Source organism: Ramularia collo-cygni (genome assembly GCF_900074925.1).
Source record: "Ramularia collo-cygni strain URUG2 genome assembly, contig: RCC_scaffold05, whole genome shotgun sequence".
Classification (NCBI taxonomy): domain Eukaryota; kingdom Fungi; phylum Ascomycota; class Dothideomycetes; order Mycosphaerellales; family Mycosphaerellaceae; genus Ramularia; species Ramularia collo-cygni.
Window position 1 is genome coordinate 1,192,071 of NW_019716259.1, and position 27,524 is coordinate 1,219,594.

The 27,524-nt window shown below is 48.4% G+C and overlaps 8 protein-coding genes; 3 read left to right on the forward strand and 5 right to left on the reverse strand.

The window, feature by feature from the left end:
* Positions 1-4,397: 4,397 nt before the first annotated feature.
* On the reverse strand, positions 4,398-5,180 carry RCC_04193 (uncharacterized protein; the record flags this gene model as incomplete). The annotated part of the gene is made up of 1 exon (XM_023769471.1): positions 4,398-5,180. One exon carries the CDS (start codon positions 5,178-5,180, stop codon positions 4,398-4,400), a length of 783 nt encoding a protein of 260 aa, XP_023625239.1.
* Positions 5,181-5,751: 571 nt separating this feature from the next.
* Positions 5,752-6,187, reverse strand: RCC_04194 (uncharacterized protein; the record flags this gene model as incomplete). XM_023769472.1 has 2 exons in its annotated part: positions 5,752-5,945; positions 6,013-6,187. The coding sequence occupies 2 exons, from the start codon at positions 6,185-6,187 to the stop codon at positions 5,752-5,754; spliced, it is 369 nt and encodes a 122-aa protein (XP_023625240.1).
* A 2,205-nt stretch (positions 6,188-8,392) lies between these two features.
* On the forward strand, positions 8,393-8,806 carry RCC_04195 (related to ribosomal protein L34, mitochondrial; the record flags this gene model as incomplete). XM_023769473.1 has 2 exons in its annotated part: positions 8,393-8,466; positions 8,527-8,806. The coding sequence occupies 2 exons, from the start codon at positions 8,393-8,395 to the stop codon at positions 8,804-8,806; spliced, it is 354 nt and encodes a 117-aa protein (XP_023625241.1).
* A 1,305-nt stretch (positions 8,807-10,111) lies between these two features.
* On the reverse strand, positions 10,112-11,286 carry RCC_04196 (related to imidazolonepropionase and related amidohydrolases; the record flags this gene model as incomplete). XM_023769474.1 has 2 exons in its annotated part: positions 10,112-10,191; positions 10,248-11,286. The coding sequence occupies 2 exons, from the start codon at positions 11,284-11,286 to the stop codon at positions 10,112-10,114; spliced, it is 1,119 nt and encodes a 372-aa protein (XP_023625242.1).
* Positions 11,287-16,763: 5,477 nt separating this feature from the next.
* On the forward strand, positions 16,764-17,754 carry RCC_04197 (uncharacterized protein; the record flags this gene model as incomplete). XM_023769475.1 has 2 exons in its annotated part: positions 16,764-16,906; positions 16,995-17,754. 2 exons carry the CDS (start codon positions 16,764-16,766, stop codon positions 17,752-17,754), a joined length of 903 nt encoding a protein of 300 aa, XP_023625243.1.
* A 1,858-nt stretch (positions 17,755-19,612) lies between these two features.
* Positions 19,613-20,863, forward strand: RCC_04198 (uncharacterized protein; the record flags this gene model as incomplete). The annotated part of the gene is made up of 1 exon (XM_023769476.1): positions 19,613-20,863. One exon carries the CDS (start codon positions 19,613-19,615, stop codon positions 20,861-20,863), a length of 1,251 nt encoding a protein of 416 aa, XP_023625244.1.
* A 353-nt stretch (positions 20,864-21,216) lies between these two features.
* RCC_04199 (probable zinc metallo-protease) lies at positions 21,217-22,730 on the reverse strand (the record flags this gene model as incomplete). XM_023769477.1 has 3 exons in its annotated part: positions 21,217-21,363; positions 21,432-21,514; positions 21,584-22,730. 3 exons carry the CDS (start codon positions 22,728-22,730, stop codon positions 21,217-21,219), a joined length of 1,377 nt encoding a protein of 458 aa, XP_023625245.1.
* A 1,190-nt stretch (positions 22,731-23,920) lies between these two features.
* On the reverse strand, positions 23,921-27,416 carry RCC_04200 (uncharacterized protein; the record flags this gene model as incomplete). XM_023769478.1 has 4 exons in its annotated part: positions 23,921-25,274; positions 25,333-26,412; positions 26,488-26,623; positions 26,684-27,416. 4 exons carry the CDS (start codon positions 27,414-27,416, stop codon positions 23,921-23,923), a joined length of 3,303 nt encoding a protein of 1,100 aa, XP_023625246.1.
* Between the last annotated feature and the right edge of the window lie 108 nt (positions 27,417-27,524).

Below are 27,524 nucleotides of genomic sequence, written 5' to 3' on the forward strand. Positions count from 1 at the left end.
TCTATGATGATGGATCTTGGAGGAAAATATTGCTCGGGCTGAGGGTAAGAGTTTATGTTTGGACACACCGTTCGTGGATCGCAATAATATATCACGCGGCTGAATCCGATGACCATTCTGGTGAGACACTGGGAGGTCTGTTTGACTTTTTGACTGAATTGAAAACAAATGGGCGGGTGGAGCACAGGAGGGATATGACGGGTTTGCGGACCGATGTCAGACGACCCATCATTTGGAGATCACCAGCGTACTATGAGCTTTGGAGGTGATGCATGATGCGAGGTAGATGAGCTATGAAAGTACAAGTCCCGGTAAAATTGAAAGTTGTCGCCCTATGTAGCATATAGACGTGTCTGTCGTACATCACGCGGCAAATACAACACGATCAAGAAGAAAATCGTCTGCCGAGCTCATATTATCCGCGAGGCTGCTTCCCTGTGTGCTTGTAGAAAACTGTTCGCGAGCCTTGTCGTCTATCTACTGTAAAGATACAGACGAGCATCAGTTTTCTCATTCCTTGCTGATGCCATCTCTCGTTGGTTGTAGTTGGACTTCGAACGCGAACCATAGTAGCGAAGATAGAACAGGAGTCTTCTTAGAGCGAGAAGCGGTCTACTAATACACGACCATTAAGGGCAACACACGCCCTTCACGAGTCTGATTAGACTAGAAGTAACTCCTCACGACTCCAAGGGTATCACGTCAGCATAAGGCAAGCAATCACGACTCTTTCTTGACAAACAGACGGCCAACAATTGTGGATGTCTCAGCAACCTATTGTTCCTCTTACTCTATATATCAGCTAACCTTTCCCCTCCCATCTGTTCACAATCACTTCCACCACAGGCAGCTTCCATTCCGTAGAACAAAAACATGATTGTACCAATGACAGCCGTCCGTCCAGCAAAACAGCACCAAATCCCCAGCCCTCTTCGTCCTCGCAGTCACAAAGCTGCTCGAAAGAAATAATCCCCAAAAACGTACCATCTCCCATCGACCTCTTCGTCCTCCAAAAGAGTCAACATAGACTTCCCACTCCACCATCATCATCATCGGCTCACCAATTTTATTCTATACCGCAAAATCTTACGCTCCAGAAGAAGTCCCAACCGACGAGAAGAAGAACTCCATCGAGTTCCTCCTCTACCTCAAGAAACATCCAACTCCAACCCCCTTTTTACCGTTATGCATCTATCTACCCTTATTATCTCCCTCTCAAACCGAAAAAAAATAAAAAAAATCCGCAGTGGAAAGAAAAATTTCACGCTGTTTTTTCCTTCCGAAAACACTTCTGTACACCACCCAGAAGAACGACAACAAAGATCTAGACTGGCAGGGGAAAGAAATCCGGGATGTGTCTGATCCGCGAGGAAGGAAGCTGGGAGCAGATTGTGTGTGTGGGGGGGGGGGGTTTGAAGTATTTGGAGCCATCGTCGTCCTTTACATGATGACTATGATCCTGGTATGAGGATGATGATCAAAATGGATGGTACTTTTGGGGGATTGTGTGAGGTTTTTCTACAGGAGGAGCGAGATAAGAGGGATATGGCGGAGATTATTGCTGCTGCTACTGCTGAGAAGAGGTTGTTATGGGAGGTTTTTGCGGATATTTTGGATTCTGGAGGTGAGAGGGTAGATTAGATTGCTGCTGAGAATTTGAATGTGGTGGTTTTTGAGATGTTTGGTCGATTGGTTGTATGCGAGTGGTTTATTAGCGAGTGCCTGGTGGTATTTTTTTGAACTTTTGTAATATGTTAAGTGAATAGGGATGAAGTTTTGTAACGGCAGATTTGGAAATATAGATGATAGGGAAAGTCTCTCGATACTGTCTAGGAAAATAGCGGGGGAGATAAAGAAGATTTTATCACACTTAATCATATGCGGTACGGTACATGTTTGCTTATATCTACCCCATCGCTTCGTACTCACAAGCCAATGATGCTAGCGCGATCCAGGGGCTGAGGAGGAGATAGATAGCTCAGGGGTGACTTCGAATCATGCAAGTCACGATCGATTTTAAGTGAAAACAGTAAACCATGCTATAGCTCTCTCGATAACATGACTACAAGACATTGAACCTGGGTTAGGAATCTCATCGAAGGTGGAAATTTCGCCCGCTTCGTTCTATGGCACTTTCCGACCCCTCTCCACAGGAAATTAAAAAAATCGATGGCAATACCTCCTATAGTTCTCTCTACAAAATCTTGCAATAACGGAATTGTCGAGAGCGCGCGTCCGAATTAATATTAGCATACTATGGAGGGTTCTGGTTCGGTGAATTTATTCTCATGTCCATAGCTGTGCCTGGTTAACGAGCTCTTCTCTATAACCGCAAACTTCAGGCAGGTGTTATAAGAAATCATCAAAAATTAGAATGTGTGACAAATCGTCCTTTTCATTCCCCGACGCGCCAACAGATCGCTCAGGCCTATACTTTAATTCAGGATGCCTTCCTGAATAAAGAAAATTCCCCGTTGGAGGGAGGGAGTCGCAAGGACCATGCCGTAGAATGTGATATTGACTTGCTGCATAACGAAGGGCTCGATTTGGGGGATTTGAAGGAGGAGGACTTTGTGGGTTGGCGTTTTGACGTCTTCTGGGTTATCGATAGTAGATGGCATTGATTCGTCTTTGCTGGGTTGAAGAGACTCTGCCCATGACTGACAGAGGAATTGTTTGGAAGGGTGTTGATTCTGCTGATATGCGAGAAGATCTGTGGTGGAATGAATGAATGGGGCGTAATGCTCCCAAATGTTTACGTGATGAGGAAGGAAGCTCGTAAGTTTGACTCGACTTCAACAAGCGTCTTACTGCCCCTATTCAGCTGCTCCTTGCGCGTTGTACCTGTGCTATAGATAGTGGTTAGGTAGGTATGGTTCAACAATATAAAAGTCTGAGAAGGAGCTATGTCATGACCTTCTCGATCAGGACCATCGAAATTCGACGGGTTCCCACCTCAATTGCTTTCCTCGATTCTGTGATCAGCATCGTTCCAGCAGTCCCACAAACCTCCTTCCAATTACCAGAACGTAACAGCCCAACGCCCCTTCTCCTTCAAGGAGTCCTTCCATGCCTCTCTCAACTTTTTCACCAGCTCCCCCCATCGTCAAACCCGGTTCCGTCTGGAGGTTCCAGGTCCAATTACGAACACCAACCTGTAAAATACCGGACTCCGCAGCTCCTAAAACAATGCTCTCCCATGGGCCCTGCAAGTGTACTCTGGACCTACCCTGCCAACCGATGGCATCATCCGTCCAAATTGGTCCGTCTCCCTCGATGAAAATTAGAACGTAATCCAGCAAAGACGAGTCTACTTCAATCTCCCGGTCATCTGGTCCCACGGGACAGACGCTTGAGACGAATGGGCCAATTGCGAGCTGATGTAGTTGTTTCTGGAAATTCCTGATCCGGGAGTCCCGTAGAGCTGAAAGATCGAGTTCCCCCAAGTCGTTCTGGAAGTTCTTGAGGTCTATCACAGTTAATAGATCTACAGTAGTACATTCTTTGAGTTGGGCCGAATAAATTTTTCTCTGCAGAGATGGAGTGTTGCGGATCGCTATGGCAAATCTGGAGCTAACTCGCTGTATGATGAAGAGGTCGATTTGTGGGAGGAAGAGGAGGATTCGTTCTAGAAGCTCGTTGATGTGGAGGACTCTCTGCTGGGGTGTTGGTGGTCTGTCTTTTGGGGGTTTTCCATGGAGAAGTGGTGAGGAGAGCTTGCTATGATTTCACTTCTTGAGGGCTGGAAGAAGAGGGCCTACTTTTATAGTCGATTGAAAGTTTGCGAACGCACTGCGTCTTTCAATACTGTTACGCACACCATGATTCTGGATCGTTCGGGAAGCTGGCACATTTCTATTAGTTACATGAAATCGATGAGGAATTGCGAGCAGTTTCTAGCATTCTGGCTCTGTTTTTGGCTGTTAGTAAAGCCTACATTTGTCCAATCCAGAAAATCTCCTCGAACACAGAATGGCAGAGAAGTGAAAAGATGTACGCCGTAGAATAGGAGAGGAGAGATCTTTAGGGGGTGATATCGCTAGACGGTGAAGTAATCTAGAGAGCTCTTGAATTGTACCAAGAGCATGACCCGCTTGGAAATGCTGAGGCGTTTGTGGGAAATGTATAGTGGTAGGAAGAGGCTGAGATATTGGGGGATTCGGTGATGGGGAAGCCGGAAAGATTAGGTACCCCGTCACTTTTGTGGTGTTCTGTACGAAGGGATGGATGAGAGCTTCGGGGTGTTGTGACTTCTTTGCCGATGGTTGACGACTGTGAAAGAGGGAGATGGGGTCTGTTACTGTCGTTAAAAACTTCTGTGTAGGACGGCACCTTGAGACCTTTCCTGAACAACCTGCCTCGTAGCAGAAAGCCACACCTTAACAGCTCCGTCCAAACTAAACCCCAGCAATACGCTCCCCCCACAAAGAAACCCACTCCTCAGTCCTCGGATTCCTCCTGGGTCTATACACCGTCCCAGCCCTACGATGTCGAATAAACTGCAAATCATAAGCGAAATCCTGCCTATAAAGCCACAAATTCCGATCAAAACCCCCCGCCAGTCTACGAATCTCCTCGATATTCTGCCGAATTTCCTTGCATGTATCTTTCTCCACCACACATTGATCTTGCAAATCTTCGCGGAAACTGTCGAAGAGGTGCATCCATGTCGCCGTGTCGCTGTGGTATGATACTTGCAGGTTGATGTTGAGGAGGAATAATGCCCAGGGGTAGAAGGAGTCTTTGAGGGATAGTTTAAAGGGGATGTTGTCTTGGATGAGAGTTTTGACGTTGGGGATTAGGATGTTGATTTGGAGTTTCGCTTTGTTGAGGTGGAGGTTTGTGAGGAATTTGGGGTCGACTTGGCGGTGGAAATAGGTCATGATGGATTGGAAGTCCATGTTGATGGCTGTGAATTCCAATGCTGTGGTGAGTTTCTTGGCTATGGCTTCGTAGTCGTTGTGGATGCTTCGGCAGGTGGCAGTTATGGGTGAGGTTGTGGTTTTGTAGATTGGGTATGTGACTTCTTCGGTGTGGATTGTTTGGATGCGSCGGGTTGGATATTCCAGTGCGATGAATTCATAGATGCGATCTCGCAGCTCCTGTGGGAGGGTCATGAAGGTTGTCATTTTGAAGGCCTCTTGGTGTGGGTGTTTTGGAACTGCTTGAATTGTTAGCATTTGAAGCTTTATGGGCTTAGACTGAACAGTCCTTACATGATAGAAAATGTTGGGGTGAGATAAACTGGGGGAAGAAGTTGAAGGTGGATGTGGATGTGCAACAAACGACGGATGACCTCACTGAATGAAATGGCATGAACAATTCAAGCTACTTTACTTGRAGGATCGAGACTTGAAAGGCTATTTAAATGCTCATTGAATGCTTGCCCCGCCACGGCACAAAAGCTTTCCTCAACAGCAAGATCTACACCATCTCTCCATTCGGAGTTCACGTACCTGAACACAACGAGGACATCCGCTGACTTAAGCGCAGCGACCGATTTGCTGGGGTAAAATGCATTTCAACGAGTTGAGATTTTTGATGGGCACAATTGGATGTCAAACACTCCGCACACCCTTTGTGGAGGCTACAGCCATATTCTGTGATATCTCAATCTATGAAGCTAACCCTCAAATCATGCGGACGAAGAATCCAGCTCTCTCTTCCTAATATCGACGTCAAAGCAAGGACCACGTGATCGATTTACCCACGCAAGAATATCCATTCATTATTCCACCGCCGAAATACCTCTCACTGACATCTTGCCAAGAAGGATGCGAAGTTCTCATTGGCATAGTCACCATTGTTACCAAAAATGGTAGTCTCCGCATCATCTTTGCAATCTGGGTCTGAGAAGGTGACGACTTTGCACTTTGTAGCATCACCTTGATGCCCCGTAAGCGTCACACATGCTCCCTCCCCAACAGTCTTGCATGCGCTGTCGCCTAGATGGATCATTCTTGTCAGTTTTCTTACTGGGAAGGTCAAATGGGTCTCCATTTCGTTACTCACCTTTCTTGCCTCTTTGAACTGTTCCGAGGTTTCCTCCCGTACATCCCTTCACTCCGTTGCCGGGATTCTGTCCCTGGTATGCTGCGTAGAAGACACTGTTGCCGGAGGCGGCTACGGCAGCGTTGGCGAGGCCGGCGATGCCGATGGCGAGGAAAGCGTGGATTGAGATATGCATGTTGGGGGATTTGTTCGAAAGGGATGGGTGGGGTTGAATTGGCTGATGGAGTGATTGAATGGGCTGATTGACGAGGTTGAACAGAGGAGGACGAGCTGGTGATATTAATACTGCCAGGACCGTGGACCTCGTTCAGCCCATTGTCCTGACTGTACCGCCACTGACATGCTATCACTCACGCTTGTAGATGGAAGAGGATCTCGTTCGCGGTGCGTGGTGATTGCCATTGGCCCTGAAAGGCAGTTTCCGTGAAGGATCAATTCCAGAAGTAAGTTTCCGTACAATCAGGAGGATTTGAGCAATGTAACCTCAGCATGATACTTGCTAAGCAGACTGCAGCAGCGTCAATTTAGTTGCTGAGTGGTACACAGAGAGCTCCACAATTGTCGCGGTCATCTGTATACAGACTTTGCATACACGCGGATACTAAGCATTGCTTTCTTGCCAGCTCGCGATGTGGCTACAAAGACGATGGGCTGTTTCGTACTCCATCCGTGAGATATGATGGCATTCTTCATTCATCTCGAAGCCGGTTAATGGCATATGATCCTTCCCGGGAGTGGACACTCCAGAGACACTCACAACCTGCTTCTTTGGCGGCAGGTGAATGTTGGCGAATTTGTCATGAACATCTCATCGCCGATATCTGCCTCACATAGCGGTCGCTTGTCCCAGTTTTGGTCGTGGAAAGGCGGATTGTAGGATTCCAGGCGAAACCCAAAAGACACGACGTCTGCGAGTTTTGTGGGGCGTGTTATTAGCGCCTCGTCTGATTGGCCGGCCGGGACTTCCTCTATATACACGCTAGTCGTAAATGCCATCATTTCACATCCTTCGCGTCCTCGACATCCTTCACATCTTTTACTCTCTCACTCGATCTTACCTGTGACAGAATGGCGCAAATCCTGCTCATGAGCCGCTCCTATGGCGGAGTATATTGCCGGCTACCAGCGGGGAAATGCTCGCAAAACTTGCTCGTCATGCATGCCCGGTTGCATCAGTGGGAAGAATGTTAACATGGCCAGGCTGTTGATTTCGCATACAATATTGCATCGCATGCGGTTGGCTTTACACTCCATGCGAATCCTCTCGGACTGCACCATGGCCAACTTTTGGAAAGGATCGAGGTGAGGAACCTTGACCGGTCAGACGCACTGGAGCGGTACAGTGATGCAAAGGATTGCAAGAGGATCTTACAAGTCAAATCAGCGGGGTAAAAGGCTGGCAGCATCGATAGAAGCACTTTGGTCGAAAGCTTGTTGGGGCTTATGCTGTCTTCTGCCAGCCACGTGCAACATCTCGTGGAGATGGGGGATAGGGCCATTAGGTGGAATCGACCAATTCAACACCCGTGATAATGGCTCAATCTTCTCTGGGAAGGGAATGCAAGTTCAGTATCTCTGTGGATCCCGAGCTAGCCTCTACACGGTCGTCACAGCCTCTGCTAATCTGTTGCRGCGCTCTACCATCACCTGTTGGACAATATCTCGCATCTCTATCAGAGCTGTTGGTCTGAGAAATCAGCAACAAAGGCAGTACCATCGATGGTTCTCTCCATTAATTGACGGGCCAACCCGTTAGTAGCGGATATTCAAGCAGCTTCAAGATCGTCTGCTCTGCAGAGAGCGAGGCTTTGAGGTGATGTGAAGATGACTGAGGAGTTGGAGTGTTTCTTCAAAGAACACTGTGCTTTGCTTTGCGACATTCGTTCTTCATTTCCCTTTCCTGTCGCCTTGGATTGATGTAGTTGGATAAGAACCCAAGTCGAATGACGGGCTATTTTTGGTGCTGGTTTTGCCGTTCAGGCTGTTGTRTTGTGTGTTGTATGTTGTTGTTGTGTGTTGTTTTTGTAGGCGTAGGGAAGGAAAGCGATGTTCTTGCTACCAGGCAAGGCTAGGGCATCTACATGCACAATGTTCTTGAGAACATAAAGTCGTTGACAACGAGATGAATATAGGGAATTCCTTGAATGCAATCTCATCAAATGCTGAATCAATCAATTGTGAGCGTGCTACATCTCATCTTGGGAAAAGTGACTGCATCACAATGGAAGTTTAGCTTGACTCGGCCCGGCCCGTCCTCGGCTCGTCCCATCAATCCCAGAGCTTTCTTTCCCGATCGCTTCACCTGACGGAGCTTCATTCAACTTCTCCTCCAATTCCAATCCCGGGCATCCTCCCATACCAGAGACAAGACACCACAACCATGTCCCTCCTCACCCGCTGCCTGACATCCCTCCGTCCACAACTCCCCCTCCCCACCAAAACCCTCTCCCAAAGGTTCGCCTCCTCCCTCTCCCCCCAGAAAATCCCACCTCAACTAACACTCCTCCTCCGCAGAACATTCTCCGCCCTAACCACCACCTCCCCCCTCCGCCCCTCAATTCTACGACCCATTCTCCCCAACTCAGACCTCTCATCATCCTCATCATCACCATCACAACAACAACTAGGATCCGGAAGTCTGATACAACTCCGCGGCGCCAAACGCGATACTTTCAACCCTTCACATGTCGTGCGCAAGAGACGGCATGGTTTTCTTTCAAGGTTGAGGACGAGGACGGGGAGGATGATTTTGAAGAGACGGAGGGCTAAGGGGAGGAATACGTTGAGTCATTGAGAGGGGGTGTATAATTATAATTATACTTATTTGGGAAGGGAGGCAATGGAAGATGGATGATGTAAGAATGGAAGGACCAGCTGGGGGAATATACCATACCATACCCCGCCCTCGCAGCAGCAGCAACAGCAGGACGATGATGAAGATGAGCAGTACAAGGAAGGAATATAAATCTTCCTCTCGTCCCATCCCCCCTCTCATTCCCCATCCCTCAATCCATTCTCCGCATTCTTATAAGAAATGCATGGAAATATACATATCCCTCCTCAGTATACGTCGTCACCCCTTCGCGAAACTTTGTTTTCGTGTTCAATGGGTAACTCGTTTGTCATTGGAGGCAGATTGAAAATCACCCCATTTCTTCCCAGCATATACGATTTGTTTATATGCAAATTCGGGGCTGGGAGGTGGGGACATTATATACATATATATCTATATATCTGATGCGAATCAATATCAAAGAAGACAGCCCGCAATTCAAATCTCCTTGAATAGTAAGTAGTTTAAATCACCTCCCCCAGAGCACATCGATACACCGGGACGTGCTCTTCATACTGCCTGCCCCTAGCAATAAGCCCGGCACTGCCCCAGAGGAACGAACTCAAGAGGCCGTCAAGCAGTAACTTAATCCACCAGACACACGCCTATGACCAGGTTCCACCGGCGAGAGAGTGAATTGACGCTACAAAGGTGAGTGATTAAGTTCTGGCCTGGAGCTGCCACTCACTGTGTCTAGAGACCGCCACTATGATGTTACCTACTTTCAGACATGGATGCAGATATAGCTAGCGGCTTGATTTTTGTGGCTTTTCTCTTGTTGTGTTGAATTTTGATGAATACTGWACTCACTCACTCACCTGTGAATCTAGCTAGATGGTTGGGAGATTTCTCTGGCTTTGCTTTGATCTACTTCCGAGCAAGCCTTCGAGAGGCGTTTTTAGCCATTTCAAGTTTGATTTGCAACGAGATTCGTATGCTGACTTCCTCGATTTACCTTAGGACGGTGTCTTTTAGATTCTACCAATAGTTGCGAGCCATAGAGGCTGGGAACGACTCGACTTGAACTGCTCTAAAAGCAGAATATAGCTTCTTCTGTTCATCTGTTCACTTTTTAATTTCCAACCCAACAGATCGTTCTACAACACCGATCGAAGTCGCACAGGCACAATATCCTCCTCAACACCACCCTCCCACCTGCTCTTCATCACCCTCCCCTCCTTCATAACCACCATGATATTCCTCTCCGCATCATCAAACACCGTGACATCATCCAATGGATTCGCAGTCGTCACCAGAATATCCGCCTCAAAACCAGGCTGAATTTGCCCCAGCGACTTCTCCCGTCCGACCATACGTGCAGGATTGATGGTAGCGCTCTGTAAAATCTGCAACGGCGTCAGAACCTGTGCGCGAAGAGCAAATTCTCCCGCTTGTGCCTGACCCAAGGGTCCCAAAAGGTCGGATCCGTAACAAATGGTCACATTATTATCGGATGCAATTTTCAGCGCTTGCAAGCCCGATTCCAAGACCTGTGCGTTCTTAACCGCGAGATCCTGGGTTAGAAAGCCGGCCCACTTCTTCGAGGCCATTTCGGAGTAAGTGACGAGGGTAGGGGTGAGATAGCAGCCTAGCTCAGCCATGAGTTTGGCCGTGGGCACATCGAGGAAATTGCCGTGTTCGATGCCTCGGGCTCCATTATCGATGCAATGTCGAATGGCCTTGGACGTGTATGCATGCGCTGTGACATAGGTGCCCGCATTGGCGGCACACTCGACCATGGCTCGGATCTCTGCGCCTGTGAATTGGAGATGGTCGATTTTGTCCGTGGGACTCGATACACCCCCGGATCCCATGATTTTGATAAAGTCGACACCGGTGCGAATCTCTTCTCGAACGGCTTGCATACATCCTGCCACGCCGTTGCAGACACGACCCAGTCCTGTCAAGTCGCCGCAGGAGCAGAAGGAGGAATCGTGGGCGCCTCGGAAGTCGGCGTGTCCGCCGGATTGAGAGAGGGCGTGTCCRGCGATGAATAATCGTGGGCCGGGGAATACACCATCGTTGATGGCTTCCTTGAGAGCCAGCAGCGCACCGCCACAATCTCGAACGGTGGTGAAGCCGCGGTAGAGCATCTGAGCGCAAACGTAGGGTTGTCGGAGGACTGAAACGTCGTTAGGGTTGCCAAACGCCGAGGAGATGTCCTGAAAGCCAGGGACGGCCATGATGTGGACATGAGCATCGATTAATCCGGGACATATGAAGCCATTCTTGCAGTCGATGATTTGGAATCCCTGGTGTTGAGCTTCTTCAATGACGGAGGTGGTGGAGTCGACGATTTTTTCAATGAGACCATTTTGAACGCGGACGGCTGCTTTTGAGCGAGTTGATCCATCGACGACATTGACGATGTTGGCGTTGGTGAGGATGTATGATTTCAAGGCTGGTCGGAGCCAAGGCTTGACTTGTGCTTGGTCAACCATCTTTTTGATGAACGCACAAAGAAGGTATACCCAATCAGTACTGTGTAGGGTGACGGGGCGAACTATCGAGAAGTACCCGCCTGAGATGTACGAAAGGGTGAAGAGTAGTTGAAGCAATCGGTAAGATGGATCTGTAATAAGGTCTGGGAATGGCAGGAATCAAGCCGTTTGATCAACTTGCAAGCGTTGTCTTAACGATACAGGCAGGGTTCTCAGATCCACACGGATATAGCTACACTCTTTACCAAGTGAGTTGCAACATGTGGGGTTCCTAGGGCTTTATCGTTAGCTAAACATTGCCACACACTAAAGTTTGGCGTACAACCTATGTTCTTAACACAACACTACCCTATATCCGTGTTTTTTTCCTAGTAGTAATCGAAAAGGACGATATTATCGAAATAGCCGAAAATCGAGTGTGTACTACGCCGCCGGCGGCTCTATTACGTACCTCTCGCGGTAACACGCTACGTAGAGCGCGTCTATCTAAGAAGGCTTAAGAGGCTACTACTGCTGCTATTACTACCGCTACTCCGCGAACACCGAAGGCTAGACCGTCTAATACTAAGGGCAAGGGCAAGGCCGCTTAGAGCGTAAAGAAGTCGTAATCGTCGAAGAAGCGCGCCGCGGCGGTAGAAGTAGAGGGTTCTCGAAAGCGCCGTTCGCGTAATAGAGCCGGAACTACTATAGAAGTTAATATTAGTACTAAGCTAGCTTAAGAGGTAGATGTCGCGGATAAGGCGCTGTTCGTTACTAAGGATAATAAGGATAATAAGGATAAGGATAATAAAGATAAAGATAAAGAACAGCTACTACCGAGTACGTAGCGGTTACGCAAGCAACACATAGTTAATATTAATGTTAATAATAAGGATAAGGAGGCTAGAAAGAATAGGCCGGTTTTATATAGCACTATATAGATAGTTAATTACGGTAAGGAGCGTGTCGAGTTAATAGCCTACTCTAAGAAGTCCTCTGCGGACGGCTCTTAATTTAGAAGGTTTAAGAAGTAGTATAAGTTGCGCTATAAGTACGATTAAGACCTATAGGTGCCTCGTTACCGTAAGGATATTATGTTTAGTCCTATCCTTTACGCGGCTTACGGCAAGCTCTCGAGGATATACTAGCCTTTATAGGATCTAGCCTATAATAAATTATACGAGAAGGCATTAATTTAACTACGTGTCTAGCGTAAGTGTAGATATAAGGACCTATAGCTACATCTTACCTACGAGTTCTAGCCTGTACTAGCGAGTATTATATTAGGACTAATAGCCCTTAGTACGCAGAGTTTATAGCGACGAACGGTTACGAATACTTAGATAGCGAACGTTCGAGTTAAGCGTGCTATACTAGAGAAAACCGGTAATTTAAAGCACCGTATATACGACGTATAGACGTGCAATTAAGAGAGGTGTTAGAACTATAGTTAGACATGCTAGTAGCCTAGGGATGTAGCTAATATCGAGGAACACTACGAATTATTCGCACAGGCTAGCCTTAACTAGGCTAAAGCAATTAAGAACAGCTTAATAAATAAATAGCTTAAGAGGCCTAATCCGAAGGTCAAGTATATAGATAAATTCGAACTACTAGCTACTATTACGTATCGTATAGCAGTTTATGCGATATTACGAAAGGAGCGCCCTTACGATAACACCGTTAGTCTAAACCGGCGTAAGCAGCAGCAACAGTTACTTTATAGCTAAGTACAGAACTTCTACCTTAGTAGAGCCTTACTAGACGGTAATAAAGAGAACACACCTCTACGGCCTGTTATAGAGCCGCTATTAAGTTAAGTTCGATAGCCCTTAGTTAATCCACTTAACTAGCTTAAGAACTACATTAACTTCATCTTAGCGGTGGACTATTAGACGAAGCACAACCGCTAAGATAATCTATATAAGATACAGGACTACTTTATATAGAGGGATCTTAGTCTTAAAGCATTAATAGATGTAACACGAGAGCAGTGGGTTAAGAACGGTTTTAAGGAGGGCTAGCGGCAATATTTAAGGAGCGCTGTACGTGCATAGAAGCAACTATATAATTAGTTAGGGAGCGACACTAGCAGCGTAGATTTAAACCGGCGATAACTTTTTATATAGCGGTCCGATTCTTGCGATTTTTCTTCGAGCTTCTTTAGCGTAACGAGTTATTATAAGATCCGTTTTAAGTTATATACTATCTGTTATATAATAGTGTGGTTATAAATAGGTAGGCAAAATTAATACTATCTAAAGCCTATATAGAGACTCGCGGAAGCTATAAAGCCGGATCTCTAGCGTAATATAGTCTATAATTTATTGTGTTACAACTACGCTACTAAATTTACTTAATAATAGCTTAAATTGTAGCTCTTAACGAGCTCGAACTTTAAGTATTTATGCGGTGAATTTAGAGCGCATAGTTGTTACGCGATTACGTAGTGCGTATAGTAGAGTCGAGGATTTTAGGGTCCGGATAGTATCCTTAGCATTTCTTAGCATTTCCGTAGGGAACTTTAGAGGATTCGGCTTTATCTTAGAAAGCTAGCATTTTAGACGATTAGCTATCTAGCATCTACGCATCCCTTAGAATATTGCTATACGTTGCGCACGGCCGTTTTTAGCTGTATATATAGGGTTTTAGGACGGGGAGGGATGCGATAGTTCGATAGTAGTATATATACGTAAAAAAACCATAAAAATAAACATTTATCTAATATTAACTAGCCTAACTCCGACGATAGTTAGTAGATACGCTAGCGCGACCGCAAGCGTATAGAAACACTACCGCCGCCTTCGATACCGCCCTTACTACGCACGCTGCCCTCGATGCCTCTATAGCAATCCCCCCCTTCCCTCGATCTCTATGCCCTTTAAAAGACGGTCGATAATATAGTTAAGCTACTAGAGGGGATTGCGGAACGCCTAAACACTCTTAAGGGAAGGACTACGTTAATTAAAAAGGTTGTATAACCGTCGTAGTCGTAGTGTAATTAGCCTTAGCTAGAGCTAGAACCTTTAGAGTCTAATAATAAGCTATAGGCTAGAGCGATAAGGATAAATAAGGGCAATTAATAAGGAGCTAGCTCTAGCACCGGCAATCGACTTAACTTATTTAATCCTTTATCTTCGCTAATTGCGGAAGCTACTATAATAAAACTATCGCTCTATAACGTCCGGATCTATATAACACTTATTAATTGCCTATATAAGGAAGTGCGGATAGCTTTCGAATACCTCTACTTCCTTAATATAGCGTCGAACGAACGCTTTTAGAACTAAGAAGGACTGTTCGATAGGGTTATAGTCCGGAGAGTAAGGCGGTAAATACTTAATCTAAATGCTAGCCTCCGCGTAGAGGCGTTTAATGCGTATATCGTAATACGCAGATGTATTATTAAGGACTAGTAACTACCCTACGGAGAGTTAAGGAACAACCGTATCCTCTAGCTATTCGTATAGTATATCTCCGGTAATACTGCCCTAGTATATTAGAGTTCCTAGTAGGTAGCTATCCGGTGTTATTATAGGTAAGATACTCTATCTTTTACTTCGGTCCTATAGTTGTTAATCTACGCAATTAACGCCCTTCTTACTCTAACTATACTTACGCTATCCGTAGCGTTCGTTCTATATACTCTCGTTAATATAGCAGATACGGTTAGCCGGCTAAGTATTACGTTTACTACGCTAGTACACACGTAGGAACTCGCTCTACTTACGTAATCGCTTCTTCGCTACTTTACGTAACTAGCCTACGTCGTATATAGCCCTATAGATAGTAGATATAGAGGCCTATATACCGTATTTATCCTATAGGTACTACTACATCTCGTTAAGGTAGGTAGTTAGCTACTTAGACAGCTAGTCTAGCATTATTCGAATATAGTAATCCGATAGTAGTAGCCGTAGACCGAGTTTATATCTACGCGGAGCGTACGGTTGTCTAAATAGGTCTATATATACGCGTATGCGATAAACGGTTAAGCGGTTTATCTTAACTTTATTAGCTATAGTAATGTCGCTCTCGTCCGTGTCCTCTAGTCGGCGGAGGACCTTACTAAGAACCGGAGGTTTTAATCTACTAGGTATTGCGGTGATTTTTAGCTATTCGGAGCGTAATTTAAGGGCGTAATAGTAGTGTTCTGATTTAATTAGTATAGTGGTGAATAATTGAGACGAAAAAGCGGAGGTGTTCGGAGGTGTTGCAACCCACTTGGTAAAACCTATATACTGACCAATCACATACATCTCAGACTCCACTACGCCTGGTTCGGAATAAATCAGCATGCGTGCTGGTCTGAAGTCTGAGGCGCTAAGACTGCCCCATTCTCCTCCTTTTGTTCCTCTACATCAGCATCATCCATTCCGCTCTCCGAGACATGGATACTTACTTCCGAGGAGTAGGTTTGCCGGACTTTTAATGCCTCACCAGCAATCGCCAGACTACGAGTTGGATTGCACAGGTTCCCGATGATAATTGAGTGATCCAGACACCCGACGATAGCAGTCCAGCTTCCCGATGATAATCTACCCGATAGATATCACCAATCCGGCAACGCAATCATCGGGACATCCACCAGCGAACCCCACAATACACACCGCCGGCTCATATTTGATGGAACCGGCATGGTATGAGGGGGGTATAGTAAGGTTACAACCTACTCCCACATTGAATTCTTTCCCTAGACCTCTTCTTGAATCTCTGTGCATTTCCCCTCTACTGCATATACACCTCTACAAACCATGGAGGAAACCAAGTCCCCAGAGCCCAAGGATTCAGAACCAGAGCCCTCCTCTGAGAAACAATCAGATGAGGTGCAAATTGGAGACACATATACTGCTGCAGAAGAAAGACAAGTGCTTCGTAAGATCGACATGGCAGTTCTACCAATGGTGAGTCAGCTAAGCTATACAGAAAATATCACCCCCTAACGAGAATGTGGTGTTCCCCTTAGATCTGCATCGTGTTCTTCCTGCAATACCTCGACAAACAAAGCTTAAGCTATGCAGCTGTCTTCGGGCTGATCAAAGATCTCGAGTTGACTCAAGTTCAATATTCTTGGTGTAGTTCCATCTTCTACGTCGGTATGTATCTTCTTCATAACAACCCAGAGCTGTCAGGATGAGACTGGCGATCGAATGTGTCAAAGAAAGATGTTTTCCACAAAGACTGCTTCGAGAGAGGGCGTTTCCAAGCAGCCCAGAGATCTCTTGAAAGTTCCACATATCAACCCTTCCAGTCCATTTCCATCCGCAACTACAATCAAGAGCACCCCCAAGAACTAGCTCTCATCTTCCCCTCCATCCAGGTCAACTAGTCGCCGAGTTCCCCTTCATCTATCTCATGAGCCGCCTGCACCTAACGAAATTCGTCGGCGCGACCGTGTAAGATGCACCATACAATACCTTCCCCATCCCCAAAACATCTCATTGTACTGGCCGGGAATTAAAATATGGGAATACAGCGTTATCTGGGGAATTCTATGCATGTGCCTCGCAGCACCCACCAATTTCGCCGGCTTCGCAGCAATTCGATTTCTACTCGGATTCGCTGAAGGAGCAGTCTCGCCTTCCTTTATTACAATTACTAGCGTGTGGTATCGGAAGAGCGAACACGCGACTCGGACGGCGTAGGTCTTATCCCATCCCATCCCATCCCATCCCATCCCATCCCATCCACCCACTATAAACTAACCAAACTGTTTCTCTTCCCACTAGCCTCTGGATAACAATGAACGGCCTCGCCCAAATCGCCGGCTGTCTCCTAATGTACGGCATCGGAAAACCCACCAGCACCACTTCCCACTCCCTATCCCCCTGGCGTATCCTCTTCCTCGTCTGCGGCGCCCTAACCATCGCGGCCGGAATTCCTTTTTACATCTTCATGCCCAACGGACCCCGAGACGCCTGGTTCCTCACCGATCGGCAAAAACACATTTTATCCCTCCGCATGCTCGAGGATCGCGAAGGGGGTGATAGGAAGGATTTCTCTCTGCCGCAGTTGAAAGAGGCGTTGAGGGATTTTAAGGCGTGGTTTGTTTTTGCGTTTGGGGTGTTGGTTACTATGCAGTCGCCTGTTCTTACGGTAAGAGAAATTTTGACATCTTACCTTCCCGTATGCCGCAATTTTATAGAATTGCTGACTGACTGGGAAAAAAATCCATCACGAAAAGTTCGCCTCCCTAGTCATCCAATACTCAGGCTACACACCCCTCCAAACAATCCTCTACACCGCCCCATCCGGCGCAATACAAATCGCCATGCTCTGGATCGGCGTCTTAGGCTGCATTCTCCTCCCCAAAAATCGCACTCTCGTAACTCTAGCAATCATCCTGCCGCCTTTAATCGGCAACATCTTCCTCCTAAAACTCCACCCCCAACCCGGGAATTATTGGGGAATCATAGTCGCGGCGTGGATTTCCTCCTGCATTACAGCTCCCTGGTCGATCTTATTGAGTCTGACGGCTTCGAATACTAAAGGGAATACGAAGAGGAGTGTGGTGAATGCCATGTTTTTTATTGGGTATTGTGCGGGATGTATTGGGAGTCCTCCGCAATTGTGGACGAGGAAACCGAGGTATGTGGAAGGGGTTGTTGCGGGTATTGCGACTTGGTGTGCGCTTTTTGGCGCTGTGCTTGCTTATCGGGTTGTTTGTATGAGGGATAATCGGAGGCGGGATCGGGAGGTGGGGGAGTGGGATCAAGGGGCGGATGTTATGGGCGCTGCTGGTGGTGATTTTACGGATAAGGAGGATAGACGGTTTCGGTATAGTAGGTAGATTTGATTGGTGTGAGGTTGTTTTTTCTGCTTGACTTTATATGTAATATTATGAGATGTAGAAGAATATCGATTGGACCTCTTTGAATAGCCCGCTTCATTAGCAAGTAGACCACAGGGCTTCGACGAATCGAACATTTATAGTGTTAGCGCCGTTGTATTACCTCCTGTCGTGCGTCGTGAACACACTCAAGCCCCCCACCAGAAAATAACCAGCTTTGAGAAGGTGTAGGTCGAACATCTGTCTTTAGAGGCCCGTCTCTTCCCAAAGACAACACCAATGTGGAACACTCCAATCTCTGAGGTTTTGGATATCTCATTACGAAGATGATAGTAGTCGCTAGGATGGTTCTTCCACATCGACCAGGCCAGCTTGTTTTCTTCCAGATTTTCCTAGGTACCATGTCCAAGTCCTCGGACTCGTAACCTCGAACTCGCTTGGCCGCGGGTTAAAGCCACCCCTGGATAGAAGTCGTAAAAGTAGTCTTGTCCGTCCCGGCAGATGATATTTCCTCGCGCAATACTCGCTTGGAGAAAGAAGCCAGTTCGACAACGCCTTCGTCGTGCTCGCAACAATTGCCGATAGATTTCCCACTCACCTGTCCTATAAATACTCCCAATCATCTAATATCATACTGATAGATATTAGAACCTCCTATCCAAGACTGATGCATGAATGGATGCCTAGATGGGAAGGAAATGCTTCGCAGCCTCAAATCGACCAGATATTCCCCGCATTAGCAACCACATTCCGCTGATCGAACGGACTCTTATTATGCTGATATCCCAGAATTTCATCATAGACATCATACTCGTAGAGTTGGAGCTTCTGCGGCAACGGCGGCACCTGCGCAGTCCACGACGGACAACTCTCCATCATCCTCACCATCATCATCCCCTCCTCCGCCTCGTGATGCTGTTGCTGCTGCTCATCCCGCGCATTCCTTCGCATGCCAAGAGCGGTGCGATCGTTGAAAGCACTCACCAGACTCTCCAGCAAACTCGCCAAGATGGCTTGCCGGGCGTGATTGGGGTCGTCGAGAGGATTGGGAACGTCGGCCAGTGTCCAGTCCACGCGGCGCCAGAAATATGTTGACCTCGTGCATTAATTGATCCGACCAATCGGCGCAGAGGAATTCGTACATGCGATACAAGGACATGGTCGGAGTGTCGCGCGATTGGAAAAGCCAGAGTTTGCGGAGAGTGATGATGCCATCGTAGCGCCGCTGCACGAGTTCGGGGTCGTGAAGGACAGTTTCGGGGCTGGGGACGGGATCCGGCAGAGTCAGACATTTCGTGTATCCTGTGACTAAGCAGAGGATGGTCGTCGTGGGCTTCTGACAGACGCGGAATACCGACCGCAAGCCTGTGGACCATGATGCTACGGACATACCTTACTTTTGAAGTGGATGGTTGTGGTAGGTAAGGTAAGGCAGTTAGGTCGGAATTAATAGAAGGGGAAGAAAGTTTGCCCGAGCCGCTAAGAATTTCTTCCATACCTCAATCAAGGTACTCTTCTTTAGCTCACACCTCACTCACAACAACAACACCAGCAAACATGCCATCCGACCCAACCTTCACCTACCCACCCCTCCACCACCACACCAGCGTGCCCCTCTCCCCACTCTCCGCCAGCGAGCCTCTATCCGCCTACCTCGAGAAATCCCTCACAAGGCCCTACCTCCACCCGGACGCCTGGTTATCCCTCGAAGGCGTGCGCCATGGACCCAAATCCGGACCGCAGGGAAGTTGGGCGATGCATCACCTTCGTCGCATTGAGGCGGGAATGAGAGGGCAGGTTTTGGATGCTGAGAGTCAAGAGGAATTGGTGGGGAGGTTTGGGGAGGAGGTTGTTGGGGAGGCTTTGGGGAGGGCGTATGATCGGAGGAAGGAGCAGGAGGAAACTGAGGAGGGAGAGGGAGAGGGAGAGGGAGAGGGAGAGGCACAACAACCACCACCCAAGCAGAAAACTCACAAACAACCACCGCAAGAAAAACCTGAACATCTCATGACTAAAGCCGAGAAGAAGAAAGCTCGACGCGCGGCTGAGAAAGCCGCTGTGGCCAAAGCTCGAGAGGAAGGGAAAGAAATCCCAACATTTGGCAGGAAACGCAAGAGAGCTGGGGGGAATAATGATGATGGTGATGATGGAGCAAGTCACAGCGAAGGTGATGGTGGAGATGGAGATGATACTGCCGCTGCGGACATCAATGATCCCGCACAATACTCTTCCGCGCAATCCCACGCTCTGGCGCAGAAACCTCTGGTGGAGGATGTAGGAGAGAGGGATCCTGCGGGCGTGGATCGCGAGGATGCTGTGAATGCGCCTGTGGTGGTGGAGCATGATGCGCAGGGGGAGGTGGTTGTTCCGGGAGGAAATTCCTCGAAGAAGAGGAAGGGGGGAGAGGGAGAAGATGAGAAGGAGGCGAAGAGGGCGGCGAAGAAGGCTAGGAGGGAAGAGGAGAGGAGGAGGAATGCAAGTGGAGGTGGGGATGCAGATGGAGATGTGGAAATGGGGGATGCGCAAACCCCAACCGTGACGACAAGTCTTGCACCGAGTCGAAAGGAAAGAAAGGAGAAGCGGAAAGCTGCAGAGGAGCAGAGTAATGGTACTCCCAAGGAAAAGAAATCTGCAGGGAAGAAAATGAATGGCACGCCTGCTGCTGCTGCTGGTGATGGAGGGCAGAAACAGCAAACTAACGGCGGAAATGGGGATGTGAATGGTACGACACCAGCTACGACGAGGGAGAAGAAGGCCGCGAAGAAAAAGGGCAAGAAGGAGAAAGAGGGTGCTCAGACGTCTTCATGATTGCCCGAGGACTCATCTTTCAGGCATTGTTGGGGAAATGAAGGATGGGCTGCAATTTTGCAATGGCTTTGAAGGATGGCAAAGCAAGGCAGATAGAGTGTGTTATTAGCAAGTCAGAGAGAGTGTGTGAGACTCCATGGCTTTCACAAATTACTGTATGACATAAAGGCAGAGAGGAAGGGAGGCCATGGCATGCACAAATTACTGCCTGCCATGCCCTCCACACGAATCAATCAAGTCGAGAAGACGTAACGTGTTCCTGGTACATCTTACAAAGTCCTCGAGAAATGACATCAAATCTCCCTCTTGTTCTGTCATTCATCTCAAATCTCAAATATCCAGTCGCTCCCCATCTACAATTCACTCTTCTCCCCACCCCCAACAACCACCCCTTGGCCCTCACCCGAAATCTTCTTCTCGCTCGTCCATCCCACCGCTTTTAATCGCTCCGTGAGGATGGGGTGGGAGTAGTGATAGGAAGAGTAGAGCCAATCGGCGTCCTAGAAAAACATCACCAGGTCAGTATTCGTTGATTGCCATTCTTCGACAGATAGAAGGATCTACTAACCATGGAACTCAAATTTTGAATTTGCAGTTTGATCAACGCGGCGCTCAATTCCTTTGCGTAGCCCAGTTGGTGGGAAAAGGCATCTATTACAACACACATCATTATTAGTGAGAATTCTTCATCAAGACAAAGAGAATCATCAGCACACTCACCCGCCTCGAATTCAAACTTCCTGGTAAGCACATTCATGCCCAGCTTGACCACACTATCCGTCGGACTCAACACTTCATTGAAGAGAAGGAATCCAATCATAATCGGTTGTCCCAGTTGTCCTCCAAATCCGAACGCCTCGTACAAACTCTTGTTATTGATAAAGACTCCAAATAGCGTGAAGATGTATAGTAAATGCGCCGATGAGATTCCCAACAATTTGGCAGTGTGGCTCATTTTCCAGTGACCCAATTCATGGGCGAGAACAGCTTCCACTTCCGCGGGAGAGGACTTCGCGATGAGGGTGTCGTAGATGACGATTTTCTTGTTCATAAAGGGGAGACCGGTGAAGTAGGCGTTGGAATGGGCGGATCGCTTGCTGCCGTCGATGACTTGCAGTTCACTGAGGGGGAAGGCAAGTTTGTTGGAGAGGGCGTGGACTCTATCGCGGAGTTCTCCTTCCGGTAGTGGCGTCAGGGTGTTGAAGAGGGGAGTTATGACGGTGGGGAAGATGGAGATGGCGCCCAATTGGACGGCGAGCATGAAGAGCCAGATGTAGAGGAAGAACTTCTCGCCAGTGGATTGGATGATTTTGAGGAATGCGGCACCGAGGGGAATTCCAAAGGCAAAGGTGAGAGCCTGGCCTTTGACGAGGTCGCTGACCCAGAGCGAGAGGGTTTGTTTGTTGAAGCCAAAGGATTCTTCCAGGACGAAGTGGTGGTAATAGGACCATGGGAGACCTGCAATCGTCTCGGCGAGAGCATATGCGAAGACGAAGACCAGACTGTGCGTGATTTCTCCGGAGAAGCGTGCGGGGGCGTATGCTGCGACGAGTGCGCCCGACCAGACCCAGAGTTTGGGGTAGGCATCGTAGGAGATGATGAGGAGATTCTTCAGCTGATTGTACGCGCCACTCCACGCTCCAAATCTCGCCTTTGCTCGGCCGTATTCCTGGCTCTTTTTGTGGGTGGGAGCGTCGACTTCCGAGGCCAATTGACGCGGGACGGTGGTGCGGCGGAGGACTTGGTATTGGCGGTAGGCGAGGTAGTTTTCAATGGCATATTGGCCGAGGGAAAAGGTGATAATGAGTGACTTCCAGGGAATTGTCGGCGAGTCGAGGTATGCGCCGAGGCGCCGGATGAGGTCCATGGTGGATGGAGGCGGAGGGGATGTAAGGAAGGTAAAGATGAGACGTGGAGCCTTTCATGTGAAGCTGACCTACATGACCTTGTCCACTTTGGCCGCGGGGATGAGATCGACAGGCGGGACGGGACGGGAGGGACGCTGCCGAACGACGGGATTTCTTTTTCTGCCCTTCCAATCTTCCCATCTTCTTCCTCTCATCCACCTCACTCCTTCAACATCACCATCAACATCGGCACGCCATCCATCTTCCATTCAAGATGATAAAGCGCCCACGCTGATGCAAGATGATGCCCCTCTCCTCTGCTCACAGTTCATTCCCCCCTCTCTTCTCACCACAGTAAATCTTCCCCCACCCCACTTTGCCAACACTCCGGGCCTCATCTGCTCCCCCATGACGAGGCCCTATTTCAGGTGCAAAGGAGACGAACCTCCTGTGCGGCTGTGTCTTCGGACACAACGCCGACCTTCTACTCACCGTGCTGTCTCTTGTTATGGGCAGTGTGGTCCATCCGAATTAGGTTACAGATATCCATCACCTTCTCGAAGGTGTGGATAGCCGGCATGGCTGTCTGCAGATATTGGTGGACAGTTCAGCTCCCATGCATCGGTGCGAGCTTGTGCTTGGGGGGGTGTGCACTTTTCTCCTTCGTGGCGCCAAGACTCGGAATGAGGGTAGGTCGCAAATCGCACCTCACTGTCTACTCAACCAACTTGTCCAATCTCGAATTCGATTGGCTTGCCAGTGTCGCATTCTGCCCTCCAACCCGTCCGCTGCTGTAAGTGCGGATTGTGGGGTTGAAACTTGCCGCATCCGCCATGAGCTACGAGAATGTCAAATTCTCAAAAGTCGAAAGGACGATCGATTTTCTAGTGATTCAGCGACTGGGAAGGACTCTGAGGACTCGCCGACACTTCAGTGCGTCTCGTTGTTCACAGGCCTAGACATGGGCCGGTTGAACATCAATGATTGATAAAGAGAAGCGTGGTCATATAAGTTGCTGCACGACTGATGAACTCGTAAGCAATGGTGTCGAGTAAAAACCAGCCATAGCATCGAGTTTTATAATCTCATTGCCTTGAACATTTCATTTCATTTCATTTCATTTCGCTTTTACGTCTTCATATGTAATCCCCTCCTCACCCATCCACCAACAACCCACCAACATCCCATCAACATCCCATCCCTCATCCACCTAATCCTCAATCAATTTGCTCCACCTATCATACCCTCCCTCACCATCATCATCATCCACGCCATGATAATCCTCCTTCTGAGCCTGAGTTGCGGGCTCCTCTGCTGCGAGGAGCATGATATTAGCATCGGCAGCAGTAGCCCCAGCAGTAGATTCAACTCCGGCATCAACAGCACCGACTCCAGCCTCAGCAGCAGACTCAACTCCAGCACCAACTCCAGCATCAGCCGTCGAAGCACCTTCGGCGGCGCCATCATCATTATCATCATCGCAACTTACGAACCAGCATTTAGCATAGTGAAGGGCTCCATGCTTCTTCTTCTCCTTCTCCTTCCCTCCCTCGTCATCCGGATCTTTTTCCGGCTCATCATTATTTCCCCCTTTATCCTCCCCGTCATGCTTCTCAGAACAACCGAGGAACATACATTTCAGCACATGCCCCAGTCCATCCTTCTCCTTCTTCTTCTCCTCACCGTCCACATTCTTATGGTCATCGTCCCCGCCTTCATCTTCTTCAGACTGATATTCTTCCCTTGGCGGAGCATCCTCAGCAACCAAGAATCGATGCTCTTCATCACATCCCGAATGTATCCCAATCTGACACTCCTTCCAAGTCATTCCAGGTCCCACCCGATCAGACCAAGAAGCGAAATCCAAGAAATCAATCATTTCCATCGCCGTCTCATTCCTCCACCTGTCATCCAGCGGCACATGCTTGAAATTTTTGTCAGCTTGCGCACTAATCTTCTGCCCAATCTTCGCGAAGGCGTCGATGAGCGGCTGCTGCCACTCCAGCAATTTCGCATTGATTTTGTCGTTCACGGGGTCCATGTCAATCGTCGCGTTCAAACATTGTATATAGACGCGCCAGGAATACCACAGTCCGCGAATCGTTTCCGAGGGAATGTTGGTTTTGTGCAGGGGGGGTATCCAGTTTAAATCGAGGACGCGCTGGGCGAAGACCATAACATAGGCATCCATGCCCGTTCGTATCAACACTTCGTACTTGATATGATTCTTGGGACATTTATCGACGTCGTCGTCGGTCGCCACGCTGAGGATCTGGTCGATGCGAATAGGTTGGAAATGTCCTCCAATAGCTAGAGGATCGGAAATGCCTGCCACGGTCATTTTGTCCTTCATCCCACCTTCGGGGAGAGGGAGAAGGTGAAATTTCCAGCGTGGTCCGGCGGACACCCTGATGGTGAGCTTGGGACTGTTGATTTCCAATCTCGCGGGGAGGTATTCGGTGATCATGGTAATGGTGTTGACAAGTTGTTCTTCTTTTTTTTCCTTCAAGGGTTTCCAGGAGATCTTACCCTTGGGCATCCTGACGTGGAAGCCTGGAAGGGTTCTGCGTCCATGTCAGCTTCACTCTAATCACCCGCGGCATACCCTCCATCACAACGTACACATTAATATGCGCCTCCAGTGCCACCGAGGTAGAGACTCCTATGGGTGACAAGTCCAATGTCGGAACCGGCAGTCCGTGCGGCGTCTTATCATTATCCTTGATAGGATCGAGTTCGATTTTGCCGGCACCAGGACCGACTTTTTGGGCATCCAGACTTGTCTTATCGTTAGAACTACTCTTTGATCCACCAAAACTCATCGCTTTTCCGATCGGAATGGACTTCCCGTCTTTATCTTTTTTTCCAGAAGGAAGCCCGCTCAAGGACATTGGGCCGGTAGAAGATCCCCCGTCCGTACTGATCATATAACCAATGGAAATACTAACAGGAAGGGAAGGTTTAACGCAGAACATGGGCGCGTCGGGTATCATTTTGCATGCCTCGTCGCCGTTTGTGATTTTTATCGCCGATTGGAGAAAGTCCACGTCGAAGTAAAAGGTCAAGGAGACTGTCCCGGAAATTTCGAGTTGAAATCGTATGTCAATGTCGTCAATGACCTCGTAATAGATCTCCAGATCCGTTACGTGAGCCCGAACGAATTGTTTGGCGTAGTCCTTGATGCCATGGAACTCTTTCAGTTCTTTATGGAGCGTTTTCCGGCATTTCTTGCCCTTGAATAGGAGACTGACGATTGACTTCACCGCGCACGTGAAGACTTCTTTGGCCGCCTCAGTTGGATGGAGCCAATCGTTGCAAGGGTCAGCAGTCTGGAGAGCACGAGGCATGTGACGTTCGTGGCAGACGGGGAATGTAGGGTTCGCCGGGGAACAGCTCAGGTCGGGAGACTCAGGGGATGAGATCCCTCGCCTTCGCAATTTGCGCGCTTCCACCCGAACTTGTCGATGTTTCTCGATTCGCTCCGCCTCCATCAAAGCATAGATTGTTGGCTGAATGTGCTCATGTTTATCCATGAACGCTGTGGCGTTCGCCGAGCGTTTCCTCGGCGGGTTCCTTTTCTTGTTGTGACAGTTTTCGCGGCCATGGAAGGGATTGAGATCGATTCTGACGTTGACTCCTGCTCTGAACGTGCCTGTGACGTGACATCCGATACAAGCTATATTCATATGTGGACCATTGTACCTGACGAGACGAGCAGTAAGCATGTTTATTCCATTTGATGGAGAAAGGGGCGTTGTGCATGTCATTCAGACGCACCAAAATGGTTTTTCTCCGATGAACTCATGTCGTTCTCCAAGGTCATGATGCATTGAATTGTTGTACATCAGGTCGATCCCATTGTGGTGAAAGTTTTTGTGCCAATGGTTTTCTCGCTTGACCAATTCATGCGAGCCTAAGCAAGACGATTAGCTGAACGATCGCGGGAGAGAAAGTCGATCGATCGAAGACGTACCATGAGTGAGCTGCAGACTTTCACGCGGTACTATGACATGCCCTTCGGGTTGGTGTTCCAATAATGACATGGTGATGCCATGAGTCCAGCCGGACTCCCAATACACCTGCGCATGCAGCGGCTCGGCTTCGATGACAACCAACTTGCGATCTGCGTCGAATCGAATATTGGTGGAATGATAAACCGAGCGTGTTCCTGCCGCTTCGAAGCAGTACGGTCCTTCCACGACGAAGAGAATGCTCCTCTCATTGGTGTTGGAGAATCTTGGGGACCAGTTCTGCTCGGCCATTTCAAAAGCCTCGCGGGTCTCAAAGTGCAAATCCAAATCAGTCTTCTCGCCATATCTCGCCATGCGGCACGTGACCGGCTCAACAAGGAAGGGCTCAATCCGTTCGAGGTTAACATAGTCGTGATCTTCATGATCAATGGTGATTTGGAGGATACCCGGATTCTTGTCTTCTTGAAGCTGCAGGAAGTGCATGTCCATGCTGCTTGTCGGTTCAAAAAGCGAGTGTTTCAGTTGATGTCCAGCGACTGGACGCAGAACGACGGGCATCTGGTCACCGTCAAAGTTGAACTCGGGCGGTTCACTGACATGGACGGACTCGGCTGGTCCATTGAACTCAAAGGTCGAGTCATCCGCACGGCATTGTTGTGTGCAAAGGAGCAGCAACAGAAGTGCTGGGGTGAGGAGTTGCAGAATCTCCGTGAGTAACCACGGTGGTCGTAGCATGTCGGCGTGTTGGGATTCTCGCGGTTGTTCCAAGTTCTTGGTATTGGTTTTCCTCCTCTGGTTGGTGGTAAACGAGCAGATAACATCTACAAAGTAGAAGTGGTGGCA